The sequence below is a fragment of the Sorex araneus genome, chromosome 1, assembly GCF_027595985.1.
Source record: "Sorex araneus isolate mSorAra2 chromosome 1, mSorAra2.pri, whole genome shotgun sequence".
Classification (NCBI taxonomy): Eukaryota; Metazoa; Chordata; class Mammalia; order Eulipotyphla; family Soricidae; genus Sorex; species Sorex araneus.
The window spans coordinates 337,806,363-337,825,810 of record NC_073302.1 but is presented as its reverse complement, the minus strand read 5'-3'; the positions used below and the strand labels follow the sequence as shown (position 1 = coordinate 337,825,810).

The 19,448-nt window shown below is 37.0% G+C and overlaps 1 protein-coding gene across 1 annotated transcript in view; it reads left to right on the top strand.

Annotated features, from left to right (window-relative positions):
• ADAM32 (ADAM metallopeptidase domain 32) overlaps positions 1–17,759 on the top strand; it is a 167,561-nt gene extending 149,802 nt beyond the window's left edge. Inside the window, exon 18 of the mRNA XM_012932332.2 lies at positions 17,596–17,759. Within this exon, the coding sequence (XP_012787786.1) occupies positions 17,596–17,759 (164 nt within the window). The remainder of the gene's footprint in view (positions 1–17,595) is intronic.
• Positions 17,760–19,448: the final 1,689 nt, after the last annotated feature.

Below are 19,448 nucleotides of genomic sequence, written 5' to 3'. Positions count from 1 at the left end.
TTTCATGTTTGAGTTTCAGTCATACAGTGATCAAACACCCATCCCTCCACCAGTGCACATTTTCCACCACCAATTCCTCCCTACCCCATCTCACTCCTCCCCCTCTCTCTATGACAGGCAATTTGCCCCATATGCTCTCTCAACTTTTGGGCATTATGGTTTGCAATTCAGATACTGAGAGGCTATTACATTTGGTCCTTTATCTACTTCCAGCACACATCTCCCATCCTGAACAATCTCTCCAACCATCACTGACTTAGTGATCCCTTCTTTATTCCAGTTGCCTTCTCCCCTGTTCATGAAGCAGGCTTCCAGGCATGGAGTGATATTCCTGGCTCTTGTCTCTACTGTCCTCGGTTATCAGTCTCATATTATGTTCTATTATATTCCACAAATGTGTGTGGTCATTCTCTGTCCCTCTCTTTCCGACTCATTTCACTTAGCACGATGTTCTCCATGATCATACACTTATAAGCAAATTTTAGGACTTCATCTTTCCTAACAGCTGAATATTAGTTCATTGTGTACCAAAGTTTCTTTAACCAGTCATCTATTCTCAGGCACTTGGGTTGTTTCCAGATTCTGGCTATTGTGAACAGTGCTGCAATAAACATACAGGTGCAGATGTCATTTCTACTGTGCTTTTTTTGCATCCTATGTATGTATTCCCAGAAATGGTATTATGGGGTCATATGGAAGCTCAATTTCTAGTTTTATAAAGAATGCCCATATTGTTTTCCAAAAAATCTGGACCAGTCGGCATTACCACCAACAATGAAAGAGAATCCCTTTCTCCCCACATCCATGCCAGCACTGGTTGTTCTTGTTCTTTTTGATGTGTGCCAGTCGCTGTGGTGTGAGATACCTCATTGTTGTTTTGATTTGCATCTCCCTGATGATTAAGAGGCAGAGCATATTTTTTATGTGTCTTTTGGCCATTTGTATTTATTTTTTTAAGGATAATTTCTTCTTCCCATCTTTTGATGTGGTTAGAGGTTTTTTCTTGTAAAGTTCTATCAGTGTCTTGTATATCCTGAATACTAACCCCTTATCTGATGGATATTGGGTAAATAATCTTTCCCATTCCTTGGTGTCTCTCTGTATTTTGTCACTGTTTCTTTTGAGGTGCTGAAGTTTCTTAGTTTAATGTTGTCCCATTTGTTTATGTTTGTTTCCACTTGCATGGTCAGTGGTGTTTCATCCTTAAAGACACCTTTGGCTTCAATATCATGGGGGTTCTGCCTACATTCTCCTCCATGTACCCTGTGGATTCAGGTTTGATATTGAGGTCTTTAATCCACTTTGATCTGACTTTTGTGCCTGGAGTTAGACAGAGGTCTGAGTTCAGATTTTTGCAGGTAGCTGTTCAGTTTTCTCCGCACCACTTGTTGAAGAGGCTTTCCTTGTTCCACTTTATGTTTCTTGCTCTTTTATGAAAGATTAAGTGGTCATATATGTCAGAGTCTGTGACAGAATATTAAGCTCTATTTTATTGTTTTGTGGGTCTGTGTCTAGTCCAATACTATGCTGTTTTAATTACTACTTCTTTGTAGTATGGGGAAGGTGATGCCCCCCATCTTCTTTTCCCCAAGGATTGCTTTAGCTATTCATGGGGGTTTATTGTTCCACATGAGTTTCAGGAGTGTTTTTTCTATTTCTTTGAAAAATGTCATGGGTATCCTTATAGGACAGCATTAGATCTGTATAGTGCTTTGGGGAGAATTTCCATTTTGATAATGTTAATCCTCCTGATCCATAAGCATGGGATGTGTCTCCATTTCCTAGTGTCCTATCTTATTTCTTGAAGGAGTGTTTTGTAATTTTTGTTGTATAGGTCCTTTACCTCCTTAGTTAAGCTGATTCTGAGGTATTTGATTTTCTGAGGCACTATTGTAAATGGGATTTTTAAAAAATATCTCTTCTCTTTTATTTTTTGTATATAGGAAAGCCATGGGCTTTTGGGTGCTGATTTTGTAAGACTGCCACTTTATTATACTAACCTATTGTTTCTAGGAGCTTTTTTGTAGAGTCTTTAGGATTTTCTCAGTATAGTATCATATCATCTGCAAATAGTGATAGCTTGACTTTTCCTATCTGTATGCCCTTGATACCTTTATTCTTGCCTAACTGCTATTGCCAGAACTTCCAGTACTATATTGAATAGGAGTGGCGAAAGTGGGCAACTTTGTTTTGTCCCTGATCTTAGAGGGAAGGATTTTATTTCTTTCCTTTGAGAATAATGCTTACCATTATTTTATTTTTTTAAAATCTCTTTCCATTGAGAATAATGCTTACCATGGGCTTGTGGTAGATGGCTTTGGACTATGTTGAGGAAAGTTCCTTCAGTGTCCATTTTAGTGAGAGTTTTCATATAAACCAGTGCTGGATCTTGTCAAATGCTTTCTCTTCATCTATTGATATGATAATATGGTTTTTATTTTTTCTTTTATTGTTATGACGGGTTATGTTGATTGACCTGCAAATGTTAAACCATCCTTGCATCCCTGGGATGAATCCTACTTGGTCCTGGTGTATGATCTTTTTGATGAGTCATTGGATTCTGTTTGCTAGGATTTTGTTGAGGATCTTTGCGTCTGTGTTCATCAGGTATATCAGCCTGTAATTCTCTTTCTTTGTGGTATCTCTGTCTGCTTTTGGTATCGGGTGATTTTTGGTGCATAGGAACTATTTGGAAGTGTTTCTGATTCTTAATTTCCTGGAAAAGTTTGAAAAAGGATTGGTTATAAGTCTTTTAAAAGATTTGGAAGAATTCACTAGTGTATCCATCTGGTCCAGGACTTTTGTTTTGGGGGAGACTTTTTAATTGCCATTTCAATTTCCTCGATGGAGATAGGTCTGTTGAGGAATTCCAGGCTCTCTTAGTTCAGCCTTGGAAGGCTATAGGAATCCAGGAATTTATCCATTTCTTTGAGATTTTCTTGTTTTTGTTTTTTTTCTTGTTTTGTGGCATAAAGATTTTCAAAGTAATTTCTGATGATCCTTTGAATTTCTGTAGTTTCTGTTGTGATGTTCCCTTTTCATTTCTGATTCTGTTTATTAGAGTTTTCTCTCTCCCTTTCCTTGTGAGTCTTGCTAAAGGTTTATCTATCTTGCTTATTTTCTCGAAGAACCAGCCCTTGGTTTCATTGATTTAAGATTTTAATGACTTAACATTTGTTCACATCTGTAGATTTTCAGAAATGCAAATTCATACTTTTCCATATGTAAGTGTGTCACTGAAACACTGATGTTTTAGTATCATATTATGTTCAAATGACTCATATTCCCTCTAGTAGCCACAATTTCCCCCCCCGCCCCGTGAATATTAAAATTTACTTTTCTGCTGTCTGCCAAAGAATTTGCTCTGGTTTATGTGTTCCTTATGTAAGTAAAACTGGTAGTTATCTTCCACTCTCTGGTTTATTTTACTTTGCAGTATCACTTCAAATTCTATAAATGCCACAAAATGTCATATTATAGGTGGTTGAATGCCATTTAATTGAGTGTATGTAACACAACTACAGTATTTGAACAGTCACAGATCATTTGGGTTGTTTGCATGTTTTGGCTACTGTGAATGAATACGATTATGGATGCTGAAGTGTGATGTTCTGCATTAGTGTTTTCATACTCTCTGTGTAAATTATGTCTAGGATTGGTATTGCTAGTTCCAAGTTAGCTTTTTCTGCTGTTAGCTTTCTAAGGAATCTCCACAATATTTTAACTACAGATTTGATAAATTACAGTCCCACAATGCTTTTTTCTCAATACCCATGTCAGCATTTGTGATTTACAGTCATTGATCAAGAATATTTTCACATATATGAGATGATTCATTACTGTAGCTTTGACTTGCATTTTACTATCAATGTTAAGAAATTAAGTACTTTTATATGTCTGTGGACTATCTCATCTTTACATCTTTGGAGAAGTGACTTCATTTCTTATATCTATTTTAAAAATTCTTTTCTTATTAAGATTGTGAGTTAGTTATATATTTGGTTTATTTCAGTTCTAATATGTTTGATATGCTAATATGTTTTCTGAGCCAGTAGATTGCATTTTGTTTTTGTTTTAGTTTCTTCAGTTTATTTGCATAAATTGATAACAAAATGCAAGTCAAAGCTACAGTAATATTTTAATAGTGTATTTGGAACAATTAGGGTGTTATGTAATCTGTAAATAGTGGTGGTTTTCCTTATTTTCTAACTTGGATTTATTTTTTATCTTTTTGGGGGGCTAATTTCTTTGGGTAGGTTTTGTAAAACTACGTTAAATAGGATTTGTGAAAGTAAAATCTGTCTTATTTCTGATGCTTAAGGAAAATCTTTAAATTTCTCATTTTTTAGTATATTAGCTGTGGATTTGTTATATGTGGTCTTTATTATCTTGAAGCATGCTTATATTAGTCCCAATTTTTCCAGTTTCTATCCCAAAAGATTTTGAATCATATCTTTTCAGATTCTACTTGTGTGATCATGTTATTTTATTTTCACTTCTCTTTTTTATGTAGTTCATTAAGTTTATCTGCATATTAGTTAACTGTTCTTAGATCTATGGAATAATTTCTATCTGACTATGATGTATGGGGCTGGAGTGATAGCACAGCGGGTAGGGTGTTTGCCTTGCATGTGGCCGACCTGAGTTCGATTCCTCCGCCCCTCTCGGAGAACCGGCAAGCTACCAAGAGTATCTTGCCCCCACGGCAGAGCCTGGCAAGCTACCCGTGGCTTATTCGATATCCCAAAAACAGTAACAACAAGTCTCACAATAAAGACGTTACTGGTGCTCGCTCGAGCAAATCGATAAGCAATGGGATGACAGTGACACAGTGTATAGTAATGATGTATGAATGTTGCAAATATTGCTGGGTCAAATTTTCTAAGATGTTTTTGAGGATTTTGTAATTTTTGTTAGTTAGATCAATGGATATACAGTTTGTATTTTTGTGGATTGTTCTTTCTTATTTGGGGATTACAATAATAATAATAGTAATGTTGGTCTGGTAAAATGTGTTTGGGGTCATTGCTCCTTTGCACTTTTGGGGGGCTCTGAGTCAGGTATTATAGCTCATTCAGTTATATAGAATTCGTGGTGAGGCCATCTGATTTATTTACTTTTTTAAGGAAAACAATTTATTTTTAGGAAAATTTATCATTACTGTTTCAACTTCTGAAAATGTACTGGAGTGAAAATATGTCAAGTATTGATAGTGTATTATTTTAATTTTTCATCTCTTTTAAGTTTTTTGTTTGCATATATGTATACATAGTAGTTTTTATGATCTATATATATAAAAAGATATTTCTGAAGCATCTTTTGTAAGTTAGTCTATTTTACTTTTTTTTTGGGTCACACCCAGCGACGCTCAGGAGTTACTCCTGGCTTTTGTACTCAGGAATTACTCCTCGTGGTGCTTGGGGGACCATATGCGAAGCCGGGGATCGAACCTGGGTCAGCAGCATGCAAAGCAAATACCCTACCGCTGTGCTATCACTCCGGCCCCAGTTTCTTTTACTTATGATTAGGTTTTTGAATGACATCCAAGGCAATGTTCCGGGTAGCCAGGGCTCACTCTGGGGAATATCTAGTCTTCTGGGTCAATAGTTCAATGTTCCAGACTAGTCATTTAGTGCCTATTGGGGTCAATATCTTTGGCTGCCTCTAGAGTCACCCACTTACGGGTTTATGGGGTTTGTCTAGTGGTGCTTGGGAAGACAGATGCTACAAACTCAGTGTTCTGTACTAAAAACAAATGTACATGCCCAAATCCTTTGAGATATATCCTTAGGCCTAATATTTTTATTCTTTCAATTAAGACTTTATTATTTTATCTTGGTGCCCCATGGCATATTCGATATGCCAAAAACAGTAACAACAAGTCTCATATTGGAGACTGCTCGACCAAATCAATGAACAACAGGATGACAGTGCTACAGTGCTTTCTTGGTGACAATAGCTAAGGCAACTTTTTTTGGTTCATTATTTTTTTTTTTACAAGCAATATAAAAATTTTTATTTTATTTTATTTTTTAATTTTTTAATTAATAGTTTATTTTTAATTAGTGAGTCAACGTGAGGGTACAGTTACAGATTTATACATTTTTGTGCTCATGTTTCTCCCTTACAAAGTTGGATAACCCATCCCTTCACCAGTGCCCATTCTCCACCACCAGCAAACCCAACATCCCTCCCCCCCTCCCCAGTCCCGTCTCCCCCCACCCCACACTGCCACTATGGCAGGGTATTCCCTTTTGTTCTCTCTCTCTGATTAGGTGTTGTGGTTTGCAATAAAGGTGTTGAGTGGCCATTGTGTTGTCTCTAGTCTATATTCGGCCCGCATCATCTTTCCCCCACATGACCAACAACCACATTTTAATTGGTGTTCCCTTCTCGGAGTTGCCCAGAATGAGAGACCAGCCTCCAAGCCATGGTGACAACCTCCTGGTACTTATTTCTACTATTCTTGGGTGTTAGTCTTATAGTCCATTATTCTATATTCCACAGATGAGTGCAATCTTTCTATGTCTGTCTCTCTCTTTCTGACTCATTTCACTTAGCATGATACTTTCCATGTTGATCCACTTATATGCAAATGTCATGACCTCATTTTTTCTAACAGCTGCATAGCATTCCATTGTATAGATGTACCAGAGTTTCTTCAACCAGTCATCTGTTCTAGGGCACTCGGGTTTTTTCCAGATTCTGGCTATTGTAAACCGTGCTTCGATGAACATATAAGTGCAGATGTCATTTCGACTATACTTTTTGGCTTTTCTGGGATATATTCCCAGCAGTGGTATTGCTGGGTCAAATGGGAGCTCAACTTCTAGTTTTTTGAGAATCGTCCATATTGTTTTCCAAAAGGGCTGAACTAGCCGACATTCCCACCAGCAGTGTAAAAGGGTCCCTTTCTCCCCACATCCTCTCCAACAGCGGTTGCTTTTGTTTGGTTCATTATTTTTTAAATTTGATTTCACTTATTTTCATCAATTATTCTTTACTTTCTCCTTTCTCTATTCTTGCTTCCTTTTCTGATTCTTTTGTAGATAAAGTGATATTTTAAAATACTTTCTCATCAATAGGGCCTGTACTGATATGTGCTTTTTTCTTACTATCACTTTTACACTATGTTCTAATCTTAAATATAAGATATGGCTGAAAGTGAACTTTAAATTTTTTAATTTTTTGATACCTTTGGATTTCTCCTGTAGACTATGTACCTTTCCTCAGGTTATGGTTGAACCCGTAATGTCATATTGACAAACAAGAACATTTAATCTGTGTCTATCACTATGTGTGTGTTATAAAAGAAAATTAAAGTATTTAATATTTTGTTCAGAAGGTTTTTTAAACTTAAAAAGTGCACAGATTGTTACTAAAGTAGATTACAGAAGGGTGTTAGCACAATATTCTACTTGCTTATCAACTCATATTCAATTAAATTATTCCTATTTGGGGGGAGAATTTTGCTGCTTGGGGGCCACAACTGGTGGTGCTCAAGGTTTATTTCTGGCACTATACTCAGGGATCACTCTTCAGTGCTCAGTGGACCTTATAGGGTACCAGGAATGAATTTCTGTGGTATCTCTTATGACATGCCTCAAAGTTCTTTTCTAACTCTGTTTATTGAGATTTTCTCTCTTTCTTCCTGTCTTCCTAAGTCTAGCTAGTGGTTTGTTACTTTTTTTTAATTTCATTTTTTTTTAAATTTTAGAAAGTAGTTCACAGTAGTGGGTAGGGCATTTGCCTTGCATACAGCCGACCCAGGTTAGGAGAGTATCCCGCCCACACAGCAGAGCCTGGCAAGCTACCCGTGGCAAATTCAATATGCCAAAAACAGTAACAACAAGTTTCACAATGGAGATGTTACTGGTGCTCTCTGGAGCAAATCAGTGAACAATGGGATGACAGTGCTACAGTGCTACAGTGCAATTGTTTATCATTTAATATTTGAACACCAATCCCACCACCATTATAACTTCCCACCACCATATTTTGGATGTTTTCATCCTGAACCCCAACCCCTGCTCCAAAGCAGAACCAAAATAATTTATTTTGTACTATTTGTTATGAAAAACCATTAAAAATGTTACCAAAAAGTTTCCTTAGAGGAGAGAGTGTGAAGATTGTCATATTTCACCTAGGGGCCATTAAACCCTTCCATGAGAGATCACTAACATGTTAAAGGTTGAGCCTGTGTGCTTTATATATATGTATATATATACATATATATGTATATGTATATACATGTATATACATATACATGTATATATGTATGTATGTGTGTATGTATGTATATATATCTGTAAAAAATATATTTCCCTCTAAGATTGGTTGCCTCCTACTTTGAACCCCCTCCAATGTGGTGTGATACTCTAAGAATATGGGTGATGTGTGGGCCCTAACTTGCCCCCCTCTGGGGTGCCCTGAATGAAACAGCCTGGTGTGGAGTCCGGCGGCATGGTTATGGCGTGTGTCGTGTTATGCTCCCTTCTGGGAGAGAAGGACATGCAACTTATTTTTTATTCTTTAAAAAAACCAAATCTTGGTTTAACTAATCTTTTAAATTTCTTCTTTTTTTTTTTTTTTGCTTTTTGGGTCACACTCAGCGATTCCCAGGGGTCACTCCTGGCTCTGCACTCAGGAATCACTCCTGGAGGTGCTCAGGGGCCCATATGGAATGCTGGGAATTGAAACCAGGTTGGCCGCGTGCAAGGCAAATGCCCTACCCGCTGTGCTATCACTCCAGTCCTAACTTTCTTCTTTTTAATTTAGTATTTAATTAATTGATTTGTGCTTCAAGTTTATTATTATTTCTTCTTCTTTTTTTTGCCTTGGATTCCCTTTATTGGCATTTTTCTTGCTGCCTATACTGTGCTATTAGGTTATCTATTTGGGTTCTTTATTGCCCTCTGTGCTCTCTATACACTCTCTCCAGCATTGGAAAGATTCTAAATTATTGCTTCAATTTCATTGCTCGTAATTTTTATTTAATTTTTTGAATTAAATTTTATTGTATACCTTATGGCTTATAACACTATTAATGGTTGGGTGTTGTGTGTAAAACATTCCCGCCCTCCACCCTCCACCATAGTGTCTGCTTCCACAGAACATTGTCCCAGTATCTTTTCACCTACTCCCCCATATCCTCTTATGACCTCTCCCCTGTGGAAATCGTTCAACTTAAGACCAGTTCTCAGTTTCTGTTGCCTTTGAATATTTATCATTTTTTCATTTTCTTACTTTTTTTTTCATACCAGGTGATGATCAGGGGTCTCTCCTGGCTCTGCGCTCAGGAATTACTCCTGGTTGTGCTTGGGGGACCATATGGAATGCTAAAGATTGAATCAACCTCAGGCCATGTGCAAGACAAACCTGCTAAATATTGAACTATCAATCAGGACCCTAATATAGTTTTTTATACCCTACATATGAGAGAGATCGTTCTGTTGTATCTCCTTCTCCTTCTGAATAACTTCACTCAAACTGATACTCTCCAAATCTATCCATGTAGCAGAAAATTGCATGATTTTGTCCTTTCTTATAGCTAAGTAGTACTCTGTTGTGTACATGCACCATAGTTTCTTTATCCAGTCATTTGTCCTTGGTCACTAGGGTTGTTTCTAGATTTTTGGCTAATGTAATTAGTGTTGCAATGAAGAAAGGTATACAAATGTCTTTTCTGTTCAGGTTTTCTCTTTCTTTTGATTTGGTTTTGGAGACTGTGTCATTCAAAGAATTCATCTTTTTATTTTTTAGGTTCTGTAGCATGGTGGCACAGAGTTGTTCATAGCAACCTCTTATGATCTTTTTTCTTTTCTTAGTATTTTGAGGAATCCACTATAATTTCTCTCCCTTCATTGCTGATCTTATAGCACTGGTCTCTCTTTCTTTCTCCCTCTTCATGCATCAAATTAAGTGTCTTTTAATCATATTTATTCTTTAAAAAACCTGCTGTCACTGAACCTTTGTAATGTTTTGTTGATTTACATGTCATATATCTTCACTTTAATTTTTATCTCCTTCCTTCTACTTTTGGATTTATTTGTTCTTCTTTTAGTTTCTCAAGCTGACAAGTTATTAATTTGAGCTTTTTCTTTTTTCTGATATAAGCCTGCATTGTTATGAATTTCCACATTGAAAGCAGTGCTTTTGATATGCCCATAAGTTTTAATAGTTTGCTTTGTCACTATTACTTATTTTAAGGATATTTTAATTTATTATTTGATATTTGTTTTGTTTCTTTGTGGTCTGAAAAGACACCTGGTAATGGTCTGTTTTTTTTTTTTTAATTGAACCACTGTGAGAGCAGTTACAAAGCTTTCGGGTGTAAGTCTCAGTCATGCAGTAATGAAACACCTGTCCCTTTACTAGTGCACATTTCCCACCACCAACAATCCCTGTATGCCCCCATCTCACACCTTCCCCCTATCTGTGTGGCAGATAATGTCCACATTGCTCTCACTCTACTTTGATTACATTCAATATTTCGACACCGGCCCTACCATTGTTACTTGAGATTTCCCTTCCAAACTTATAACTGCCGAGAAGGCAACATTAGACACTTTGTTTTTTATTGCTGATTATGAACAGCGTAGGATGTTGCATGGCCACTATAGCAGCTATGCAATTTTGGAATTCTGGAATTTTAATCATTAAATCTGGAGGGATTTCTGCCAAAAGCCAGTGGTCTCGTTGGAGCTGGGAAGGAAAGGGCCGGCCCCACCCCCATTCCATGAGGCCTCTTGTGCCTCGACACTGTGGGCCCAAACCCATCTGTCCATTGGCCTCTGGAAGATGGTGGCCCCTGAGCCGCCAGGGGGAACAGGCGGTAGATTGGCACCTTTTCCCACCTGGGGTGTCCCGGGGCCAAAAACCTAATGTGGAGTCCGGGCACATTTTTGCCAAAAGCCGCTGGGTTCTGAGATTTGTTTCTGAGTCTCTGGGATCATGGCTGTTCTGCAGCTGGATCAGGAGCCAGAGAGGCCGTTCATGAGCAGCGACTCAGGGTCTCATTCCTGTTTTTTTGTGACTTTATGGATATTCAAATTTGCCCCAGCTTATTATTTATGCTCTTCCCTGGATATTGTTCTTTGTACCCTAGAGAAGAATGTGCATTCAGATTTTAGGTGGGTGGAGGGTTCTAAAGATGTCTCTGAGACCATTTTTTTTTCCAATTACTCATTTAGGGCTTCTATTTTTTTTTTAATTGGTTTTCTTTCTGTCTGATGAAAGTGAGGTATTAAGATTTTCAACTTCTGTTGTGCTCCCATAAGTCTCTCATCACTTCTCTTTGCAATTGCTTTATAAAATTTGTTGCCCTTCATCCAATGTATATACATTGATAAGAGTCAAGTCCTCTTGAGCCCGAGAGGTAATACAGCAGGTAGAATGCTTGCTTTTCGTTTAGCTGACCCTGCTCCAAAACTTTGGAACTCCAAATGGTCCCTTTGAACACCCCCAGGTGACTGCCAAGTGAAGATCCTGGAGTAAGCCTTGAGCACAGCTGGGCGTGTCCCTAAAATCAAAGAGTAAAAAGCTATGAATTGTTCTATCAATCCCTTAACCAATATACAATGTCCATCCAATCTCTTACTCTTTTCCTTAACTTGATTGCTATTTGATATGATACAGGTACTGCTGTTCCAACTTTTGTTAGTCATTGCCCTTATGATTACTTTCCAATCTTTAAATCTGAGCCTATGCTGACCATGAGAGTTTAAATTTTAGCCCTTGTAAACAATAGGAGCTTGGATTTTGTTCCCTGTCATATACAAAAACTCTGTGCCAATTTATGGGCTTTATTCTATTGACATTTAGAGAAATTGTTTATTAATTTCTTAAGGAATTTCTTGAAATGTATCTAGATGGAGATTTTATACTTGTATCATTTGATATTTTTAAATATAATGTTATTTACTATCTTTACCAGAGCTGGATTAGGGACTAAATATCTCCCCAGCTTTTGTTTGTTTGAATATTTTTAAAAATCCCTCCTTCAAATCTGAGCGATAACCTTGTGTTGGGTAAACAATTATTGGTTGGAGCTTCTTTTCATACAATGCTTTGTATATCTCTATCATCTTATTGGTTGTAGAATTTGATGGAAATATTTTATGTAACATGATTTTCTCCTGTTATTTGAAGTTTTGCTTCTCTCTTGCAGCTTTAAGTTCTCTCTCTCTTTCTCTCTCTGTGTGTTTTTGGTTCTTGTCATTTTGACTACAATTTGTTTCTCCTTATAATATTATATTATTTTTTGTTTTCATTCATTATCTTTTTATCTTTTATATTGCTTCTTTTTTATTCATAAAACTGTTTATTGTGTATTAATGGGCACTGATTTGATTTTTATCTTAAACAACACTTTCTGAGACTTACTACTTTATTATTTAGTTCCTCTAGTTCAATTTTAAAGAGTTATTTCAATTGATAACCCAGTTTACATCTCCAAATCCTTTTGGGAACTGGGGGGGAGCATTTTTTCCTTCTTTCTTTCTAGGTCTCAGCAGCCTTCATGCCTGAACAGCATCAAATTTACTGAAGTAGCTGCATATGTTCCACTCATCAAATTTTATAATCTCATAGTTATATTTCCCATCATGGGTAAGGTTGGGAAGGAAGCAAAAGAGCAACTTCTAGCCTAATCTCTCAGAATCTCCCAGGGGGCATAATCATAAAGATTGACTCTCAGCACATTAGGAACACAGAAAATCCTGTGGGGGAAGATAACTAGATATCCACCAAGTTCAAAGAGTGAAAACAATAATATATATGAAAGGCTCGAACAATACTAACCAGATCTTTAAACCCTCAGAGAATGACTTTAGTGACACCATGGTGAGGATAATAATGACGTTAAAGAAACCATAGGTAGTCAAATAACCACAAGAAAGTGTGAGACCTGATCAAAAATGAAACAGAGTTTCAGACAAACAGAGTATGATAGATGTTATTTAAAACACCCTCAATAGTCTTTCTAAGCAGCAGAATGACAACTGAGGGACAGAGAGAGGAGCTCTAAGATATAATGCAGAAAACCTCTAGGAAACAAGAGCAGAAGGAAAAAGGTTGGAAAGGAAGTGGTGTGATTAGCATACCAGAGAACTCTAAGATGAGTTTAGGAGGAATATAAGAATGATTAGGACCTGGAGAGATTGTACAATGGGAAAGGGTGCTTGCCGTATACATTGCCTATACAGGTTTGATCCCCGCCTCTATATTTTGCCCGAACTCTACTAGGAAGGTGAATTTTATAAAGAAAAAATAGTGAAATACATCATAGATAAGAAGTTCTGAGAGTTGAGAGTATTTATGTAATGGCAACCAAATACCCTATAGGGAACTTGAGGATCCCGAGAAAATAGAATCAAATAAGTAAACTCCAAGACATATTGTGCTCAGAATATCAAAACACAAGGACAGGCAAATAATGAAATGGGCAAGATCAAAAAAGCAACTTTTATACAAAGGAAGCCCATAAGACACACAGCAGATCTATCAAATGATCTTCAAGCTAGAAAAGAATGAGGAGATATGGTAAAAACAAAACAAAACCAAACCCCCTAAAATTCAATGAAATGAACATCTCACCAAGAATACTTTTATTCAGGTACATTGTTATTCAGTTTGAAGGAATCATAAAGAACATCATGAACAGGCACCAGTTCAGGGAATTCACAGCCTTGAATCTAGTTTTGCAAGAGTGGTAAAGAAGCTTTTTTAAATGGCCAGGCCAATTTCCTAGCACTTGGCATTGAGCATGGAATTCACTGTTGTGCTTATGATTATCCTCTACTTGATTAAGAAATGTTTGCTAGCTTACTAAGGGATTTTATACACTTCCAATAACAGCTTAATATTTCATTTATATTAAATGTTCTATGTATGATCAAGTTATTTATTTTTTATATGATCTTTTACTTATCAATGCAGACACTTAATCAGTATCTGTAATATAAAATTTTCTGTTATAAAACCAGTGTTCACCTTCTTAGGATAAAGCAGACTCATATTCTTATAGGCTTATTTAAAATTCTCCTTAAAAATATTTTAATTCTTTTCATTCTTACTAAATTTTACATTTCTAGTATTTACCTATTTTGATTTTAATACCACTAAAAAGAAAGATATAGTTCTGGAAAATTATTTTATCAGTTTATCGCTGATTTAAAATTCTGTGGAATTCAACACCTAATTAGAGAGAACAAAAGGGAATACCCTGCCACAGTGGCAGGGTGGGGTAGGGAGAGATGGGACTGGAGAGGTGGGAGGGATGCTGGGTTTACTGGTGGTGGAGAATGGGCACTGGTGAAGGGATGGGTTCTCGAACTTTGTATGAGGGAAATATGAGCACAAAAATGTATAAATCTGTAACTGTACCCTCATGGTGATTCACTAATTAAAAGTAAATAAATAAATAAATAAAAATTCTGTGGAATTTCACAAGATTAACGCTATTTATCTATATGTGTGTAGCTGTCACCACCACCACAATAACAAAGTTCTCTCCTATATATGGGATCAAAAAGAAATAGTAATGAAACAGCAGATGGTTAAAATCATCAGAACTGAAGACTTTGTCTACAGAATTGAATTTACATGGGGAAGGGTGTTTGGGAGGAAACCTTGGAACAGTTTCCTCTCCAAAAAAGTGAACTCTCTTGAGATGGATGTGGTATTGAAATAATGTATTCATGAGTAGTATGATTAACAATATTGTGAATTAATACCTCAATAAAAATGATTAACAAAATAATAAAACAGGCAATAGACTATAGAACCAACACATAAAAATATGTTGCATTTCTATAAGCAAATAATGAACTAGAAGTGAAAAATGCAACCTCTACTAAAATAGTTTTCAGAGGTCTGAGTGATAATACAACAGATAAGGCATTTACCTCGCACACAGCTAATGGTGGCTTGATTCCTGCACCCCAAAGGTCCCCTCCAGCCTGTAAAGTTGTGACCCCTGAATGCAGAGCTAGGAGTAAGACTTGAGCATACCTGCATGCTCAAAGGAATTGACTTAACAAAGATGGTGAGACATAGAGAAAACTGTTACCATTGAATAGAAAAGAACAGCAGAAAAAAGTAAAAATATTTCATGTTCATAGGTAGAAAAATTAACATTGCTAAAATGATTAACCTACCAAATTGTTATAAAGATTTAACTAAAGCCTTGGTAAGTTCCAAACACATTCTTCAAGGACTTAGAACAAACGCTGTTGGGGAACAGTTCCCCCCCAACATTCCTGGACACCTTGTGCACCGGTCTGGGCAGACCGTGGGGCGAAGGATGACGGGCTCCAAGAAACACCCTTGGGAGCAGCTGATGGCTGTTCATCTTGTTGTCAGATACACACACTTTATAGAGAGTCTCAGCTTACAAGAAAGTCCAATCACATGAAGTTCAGCTGTATTGGCCTATCACCTTTCCAACTCTGCTTTGCCACAGTTCAATCCCAATCAAGGCTAATTGCTGCAGTCAGGATGACTTGCTAAGCAGATGCGACAGTTTCTGTGTCTTAGACTCATGTGACTAGGAAGTCAGTGAGGCTCAAGGCCAAACACCTGGTGCTGACTGATACCCTGTTCTTGCCAACTTCGCCCAGATGCTCCCTCTTCTGAGGCTTTGCTTCTTGGCTACTTTACAAGGTCAGGTCTTACCTGCTCCAGTGCCCATCACCATGCTCCACAAAACTCTGCTAAAATTTATATAGAACCAGCTGAAGAAATTCTTAAAAAAATGGGAGGTATTATGTTCCATGACTTTGAGCTATACTACATAAAGCTATTGCAGTATGAACAGTGTGATAGTGGAGTAGAGATACATTCACAGACAAACAGAATGAAATATGAAGATCCTGGGATAAGCTCTTAGATTTGTGGAAAACTAATTTATGACAAAGGAGCTAAGTACATGAACTAAAATATACAATATCAATATTTTAAGACTTTAGTATAATATTTTACAGTATTTTTTGTAATATTTGAAAATATGAAATCACGTAGTAGGTGCAATGTGGATGAAATTTGAGGGTATGATATTAAATGAAATATAGAGAATGCTTTATTTCAGATGGAGAATAAATGCTATATTATCTCACTCATTTGTAGAATATAGAGTTAAATTAAGAAAAGATAATCCTGAATAATGACAAACCCATGACACTGTAATGCAGAACAAATGATCAAACAATGAGGGCACGGGTGCGGGTGAAAGACCAGACTAGAAGGAATGTAGAGACAATGGTGAAAAGCTATGGGCACATTGGTGCACTTACCCTGTCTAGCAATACTATAAGCTCACACTATTGAAACTTCTGTTGAACTTTAATATATAATAAAAGATTAAGTTGGAATTTTATTCTGTTACTGTGGCAATTTCTACAAATGTTTAAGGTTTATAGAAACCTGTACATGCACACGAGGTTTCATTAATTTCACTTTATCAAGATTCACAAAAAATTTAAGTTATTCTTGAGGCCACAAGCAGCAATGCTCAGGGATTGGGGCCATCCCTGGTGATTCCTGTCCTGCATAGCCAGTTAATAATCATGGGCTGGTGTTCGGAAACCAGCAGGGCTACAGCCCATGGTACCCATGCCGGCCATGAGTTTCCAGAGATTAAGTTTAGGGCCCCGAATATATTAGGGATATGCTTTACCACGTGCAAGGGATGTGGTAAAGGAACCTTGCACACGGTCAACCCGGGTTTGATTCCTCTGTCCCTCTTGGAGAGCCCAGCAAGCTACCAAGAGTATCCTACTCGCAAGGCAGAGCCTGGCAAGCTACCCTCGGCGTTTGCCAAAAACAGTAACAATAAGTCTCACAGTGGAGACGTTACTGGTACCTGCTCAAGCAAATTGATGAAGAACAGGATGACAGTGCTACATGCTTTACCACTTCAGATACTTCACAGACCTCTACCATGATTTTTATTTCTGTAATATATTAGTTGATTTTATAAAAATTTTCTACTCCAAATATTAAAAGGGTTCTAATGTAGGCACCAAGAATGTACAATAAATGAAAGGAATGTACTTCTTTTATAGAATTTAAGTAATATGTTCTGGTTACCATATCCAGTGCTAAGTAGTGGCAGAATTAGGATTAGAAATCAGGATTTATTTAGAAAAATTTTAGAAGTTCTGCACTGACTCCATATGTAAAAATAGATCTCTTAGACAAAAGCAAACTAATGATCTAATAGGAAAAAGAACAGGTTATGCTTAAAGGAAGTGTGAATGGGTTTAGTCTACTCTGTAGATTACAAATGTAGCATATTTGACTCATTTGACAATTACAAGAACCTGTACCAAATACTGTTACAATTTATTTTTATGTCCCACCAACAGTGCTAGTGATATTTAGCTGAGTTTTTGTGTAAGGTATAACACACTGTAACTTTCTAGAATTTGATTTCTACTCTTCAGAATGAAAGGTTTTAAAGAGAGTCCATATATTAAGGACATCGTTATTTTTCCATATTCCTTAAGGAGAAACAAAAAGTTCAGATGTTGTAATAAATTTTTATAACTTACAAATTAACTTTTAGATTTTAACATCTTTTTTTTTTGTTTTTAGATTTATTCACAGAGAAAACACTTAAGAAGGCTGGAAAAGAACGGTGGCTTCTGGCTTCCTACATCGCTTTGCCTGGTCTCATCGTAACAATCTTAATAGCTGTCTCATGGGATCGCTGGAAAAAATGTTTCGTTAAGGAAGAGGAATACACAAGTACCGAGTAAGTTGGTTTTGTGTTTTGAAGTTAAATTATAGTTCTGCTGGAATTTTATCATATTATAAAGCAATTTTCTGAGCAGTAATAATACTTTATAGTATTATTGAGTACAATGTCAATGTCACATTTGATCTCAGATAGTTTTTTATCTGAGTATTATGTGACTTTATATGCTAATATCCACATTTTGAAGATGTAAGAAATTCTTGGAGTGTATTTTTAAAAACTTACTAAGGTTATTGCTTTGATAATTGAGAGAGGAAGAATTAAAATGTATCCCTCTTTGATTTCAAGTACTTAGGTAATTCATAAAGTGTGGTTTGTGTCACCTATAGAAGAAACATTAGAGCTATTTGTTTTATTTTATTTTATTTTTTTTTTGCTTTTTGGGTCACACCTGGCGATGCACAGGGGTTACTCCTGGCTCTGCACTCAGGAATTACCCTTGGCCGTGCTCAGGGGACCATATGGGATGCTGGGATTTGAACCCGGGTCGGCCGCGTGCAAGGCAAACGCCCTACCCGCTGTGCTATCTCTCCAGCCCCAGAGCTATTTATTTTAAAGGAATATTTCTAGGCTTTGTCACAGAGGAAGTATTTTAATTTGCACTGCATTTTTTTGGCAAGGAATATTTAAAAAAATACTCTGAGTATTTAGGAAGCACATACTATTCTGTAACAAATTTTTACAAAATATAATTAATATAAAAAAAGAGAAAGTTGCAAACGTTTTTTCCCCCTGTCATTGGGAAGACTCAAATATCAAATCTTTTAATTTTTTAATGAAATAAATGTTTGCATTCATAGCTGCAATTCCCTTTTAGTAGTATATCCTTCCCAGCAGATAAAAACTGAAATATTTCTGTCAGCTTTGTCCATGTCACACCTAAAAAAATCTGTCACTGTCACTGTCATCCCATTGTTCATCGATTTACTTGAGCGGGCACCAGTAACATCTCTATTTTTACTCAGCCCTAAGATTTTAGAAGCCTCTCCTTACTCGTCTTTCCCAACGATTGGAGGCTCTTTCAGGGTCACTGTTTTTGGCATATCAAATACGCCACGGGTAGCTTGCCAGGCTCTGCCGTGTGGTCGGGATACTCTTGGTAGCTTGCCTGGCTCTCTGAGAGGTATGTATGTATCTTTTACTGTATTTGGGATATGAATACGCCATGGGGAGCTTGCAAGGCTCTCCCATGTGGGCAATAGACTCTTGGTAGCTTGTCAGATTCTACAAGAAGGAGAACAAGGCTATTAGATGTTGCGCTTCTGGGAGCTCCGTCTTATAGTCTCTGGATGTTGGCCGTTGGTGTGATTACACGGAGCCAGGGGCAGTTTGTGAGTGTGGGTGCCAAGCCATTGGAAACTGGGGTTTCTGGATGGAGAAGGCTCAGTTCCAATTTGAGCAGACTTTGAGATCTCAGCCCCGGGTTCAGCTACACCTGGGTTCCTCTGCGGTCCCTTCATGTGTGAGGCTCGACCGAACAGAGTTCGGAGAGAATTCCCCTCAGAATTGCTCCAAACATGAGGTTCAGCCTGGGTGGGGTCCAAAGACATGTCTGCTCAATCTTATTTTATTTTTTTATTAAAAAATTTTTTATATTTAAAATTTTATTGAATCACTGTGAGCTATTTACAAGTTTTCATGTTTACACGAAAACAATGGGTTACAATCATACAATGATCAAACAACCATC